The 3933-nt window shown below is 40.6% G+C and overlaps 1 protein-coding gene across 1 annotated transcript; it reads right to left on the reverse strand.

Moving 5' to 3' along the window:
- Positions 1-1962: 1962 nt before the first annotated feature.
- Positions 1963-2895, reverse strand: LOC103582864 (olfactory receptor 6N1-like). Its single transcript, XM_008564340.1, has one exon. The coding sequence runs from the start codon at positions 2893-2895 to the stop codon at positions 1963-1965; it is 933 nt and encodes a 310-aa protein (XP_008562562.1).
- Between the last annotated feature and the right edge of the window lie 1038 nt (positions 2896-3933).

Here is a 3933-nt window from a genome sequence, read left to right on the forward strand (position 1 = left end):
TTGATTTTCTTATCCATAAATGTGTTCTATTTCATTTGTATGTCATAAAATGGATTTAAATATAAATTTTGTAAGAATTTCCAAAGAGCCTGTAACATCTTTTGTCAGTTAATTTGTATGCATCTTGTTGCTATTATAAATGCTATCTCTTCTTAAACACTGCCTAAATCAGAAATTCAATGACTCAGTGACTTTCTGGTGTCATTCACCTATCTGTAAATGGTGAATAAGTCTTCATAAGTTATTCATTGGCTTATCCTGAGATTTGAACCCAACCATTTCTCACCACAAGAGAAAAATTGCCTTGGCTTGAGAAAGAAAAGAATCACAGGATTGATTTTTACAATTGTTGTTGTGTTTTATCTCCCCGCAAGATTAACCTTCATAGTTTAATAATATTGAAATTGATTTCCCTTTACAAATGTCAGAGTAGAAATGTAGTCTAGATCTAAGTGGAATGATCAGCGAAATTTTACTTGAGGCTAAATTGTCATAGAAAAACCCCCAATTGACAATCTACCCACATTTAATAGTAGGTGCTTCCAGAAAATTCTGTGGTATTAGAATTTCTGAATTTAGAAAAAAGCCAAGGCTGCTGTAAGCCACCCTACGTATATTCCTCAACACACATCTTTTCTCCTGAAATCAATTAAAATAAACACCAAGTCATTCTTGCATTAGAGAGAGCATTTCAACATCATTATTCAAAAACAGGTAACCCAAATTTTGTTTACCTTATCAATATAAAAATAAATGCTGCCCGGAGAGTTATTATTTCAAAAATGAATTTTCTTTTTGTATTTTCATTACAGCTGTTGCCCTATTATCCTGAGACTGGCAATCTCCTAGGAGTATCCCACAGTTGTAACCCTGGTCAGAAGAGAACCTTCAGAGAACTGCCAACTGGGTGCCCAGGGTAGGATCTCAAAGTCTGAGGCTACGGGAAAATGTCAGAATAAAGTTCTGTGAGATTACTTTCAGTTCCTCATTTTCCTTCTGCCAATCTATGCACTCCTTCCCACTACTATTTTATGACCTCCCATTGTAGCAGATGCACATAGATCAAAATGAAAATGTCTGTTTCTTGGTATTTGTCAATATGTTGCCATTGCTGCTGGAGTGTGTGTGTGTGTGTGTGTGTGTGTGTGTTTGCACATGTATGAGAAGGAGAGAGAAAGTTGACTCTTCAAAACAAAACTGTAAGCTCTTTGAAAACAAATTTTGCCTACCTTTTATGTATTTCCTCTCAGTTCCTAGAGCTAGTTTTATACTCAAGGGACTCCATCAATGATGTTTCTTGATTGACTAACTGATGATTTCAAATTTAAAGTGCAGGCTGTGTATCTATAACTCACTTTAGACCATCAGTACATCCAGCACCCTCATCTCCAATCCCCTGCTCTTCCCCACTAGAGAGTAAATTCTCAGCTCCAGTTTCAAGAATCCTATTACAGCAGGATCATCCAGGAGCACTCAGCTCCACACTCGATGACCCCTTTTCTGTGGCTCACCGATCCACATCTGAACATTCACCCACGGTGTCCTTCTATTTATCTTTTTGCTAATCTCACTTACTACCCTATTGACCCTTCTCCAAGAATTCTGTCTTGACCACACACCCACAGCAAACATTGGTTCTTCCAAATTTTCTCAACACAGTTTGATCTCTTTCTAATTTCTAAAAAAAAAAAAAAAAAAAAAAAAATTACCTAAAAATTTGAATTTCATTCTTTCCTTTTGGTCATTTTTTTCATTTATGTGTCCTTCCTTTCGTATTAAGTTCAGGGACCATACTTGTATTTCTCCTTCCTCTACATTTCCCAATTTGTCCAAATCAAAAACTAAGCCAATGTTAATTGTACATTTTTCAAATTTTTGATTGAATAGTTGATTAGTTGACTAATCTACTCAATCCTACAGTTACCACATGAAAGGACTATGACCCTAGAGATCTTCAAGGTCTCACACAGCCCTAATCCTCTGGGTGATCCTCCTGATAGCCTCCTTCACCTCTTTGTTACGAAGGGTATAAATGATGGGATTGAGAAAAGGGGTAAGAAAAGAATAAATTAAGGTAATAAGCTTGTCTTTGCCCTCAGCTCGGATCCCAGGTGGTCCCACATAGACAGTGAAGGCAGAGCCAAAGAACAGTGTCACTACAATTATGTGGGAGGAACAGGTGGAGAAAGCCTTGGAACGGCTGGCAGCTGAGGGCAGCTTCAGCACAGCTTTCAGGATGCCTCCATAGAGTCCCAAAATAAGAACAAGACTGCATGAGGTGATCATGCCAATCACTACAATATGGATCCAAGTATGCCAGCCTGTATGCACACATGCCAACTGCATTAGTGGTGCCAGGTCACAAAAATAATGGGCCACCTCTTTCAAGCAGAAGGGCAGAGTGGCGGTGAGACTGGCTGGCACAAGTGCAGCTGAGAAGCCAGCCACCCAAGGGGTCCCAGCTAGCCAAAGCTGTACCCGTCTGCTCATGAGTGCATGGTAGTGGAGGGGGCGGCAGATGGCAAGGTGGCGGTCCAGTGCCATGACACCCAACAGGTAGCACTCAGTCATGCCCAAAGAATGGAAGACATACAGCTGGAAAAAACACACAGTCGATGAGATGGGTGAGCACCCGTGAAGCAAGGTGTGTAGCAGCGTGGGCACCGTGGTGCTGACGTACCAGAGCTCCAGAAAGGAGAGGACACTGATAAAGAAGTACATGGGTGTGTACAGTCTAGAATCTACCTGAACCAGGATGATGATAATCACGTTCCCTGCAAGGGTGAGGAGATAGATACAGAGTGTCCCCAGGAAGGCAAGAGGTCGTAGGGTCTCACTGGCAGTGAGACCAGCAAGGATGAAACTCTGGCTCCAGGTATGGTTGAAATGATCCATAATTACTAGACACAGAGAATAAAAATAGAAGATTCATGATTTCAGGATTCTTCCTCCTGAGAAATTTCTTCAGATTCAAAGCTGTAGAATGTATGAGAGTTCTACAAAAACTTCATGGAAAAATAGAATTAAAAGGAAAAAAGTAGAATTAAAAGTGGGAATCTTTTATGAAGTTTTTGAAGTGCCCTCATACAGGCTTGAAAAGAACTTACAGATTATCAAAACAACTCCACTCATTTTGCAAAAAAGGAACTGAAGACTAAAAGGCAGAAGTGATTTGCTCAATATCTGTCGCTGATGGGAAAGGAGTGTTCAGGTTCCCTGACTCACAGATCAAAACTTTTCTTGTTGTATAATACGTAGCTTCTGCATCTCAAGCCCCGGGATTTTTTCCCACATATCAGAGGAGACCAGTAAACCCCCGTGCTTGTCCTCCTAGAGTCCCAAGTAACATGTCCCGTATACTTTATGACAACCACCCATAGCATATCCCCTGTATCCTATAACCAGCTATACTAAATAGTGGAAAAAGGAGACATACACATTTTAAAATATGACTGCTAAGGAATCTTCAGGGAGCCTCTCTGGAACTCAGCAATGTTCACATTAAGGGCTGAAAGAGAAAGAAATGGGAGAAAAAATTGTGGATAATTTGGGAACATTTCTTAAAGCTCAGAACTGTAGGGCCAGATGAAAAATCAATGAGCAGATGGGATACATTTTAAGGAAAGATCCCAACGGGAAGCATGGATCAGGAATTCTCAAAGAGGTTGGAGGAGGGGAGGATTGATGCAGCCAGGCCCCTGTGGTGCTGGTCCAGAAGGGCTGCAGTATATCAGAACGCGCATTCTCTTGGAAACTGGCTTTCTAAACTTGCTTTGCCACTAACTCAAAATGACCACTGGGCTTGACCATTTTTCTTTACCTCAACTTCATCTTCTCCAAATTGAAGAACTTTCAACAGATGTTTTATAAAGGCCCTTACAACCCTAGTCGTCTGTGGCTCTCTAAAGTCATCGAAGTGTGTTTTTGGGGTGC

This window comes from Galeopterus variegatus, unplaced genomic scaffold (assembly GCF_000696425.1).
Source record: "Galeopterus variegatus unplaced genomic scaffold, G_variegatus-3.0.2 Scaffold18236, whole genome shotgun sequence".
Taxonomy (NCBI): domain Eukaryota; kingdom Metazoa; phylum Chordata; class Mammalia; order Dermoptera; family Cynocephalidae; genus Galeopterus; species Galeopterus variegatus.

Coding starts and splice junctions, on each gene's coding strand:
- LOC103582864 (XM_008564340.1), bottom strand. CDS start 2,895: ATGGATCATTTCAACCATACCTGGAGCCAGAGTTTCATCCTTGCTGGT.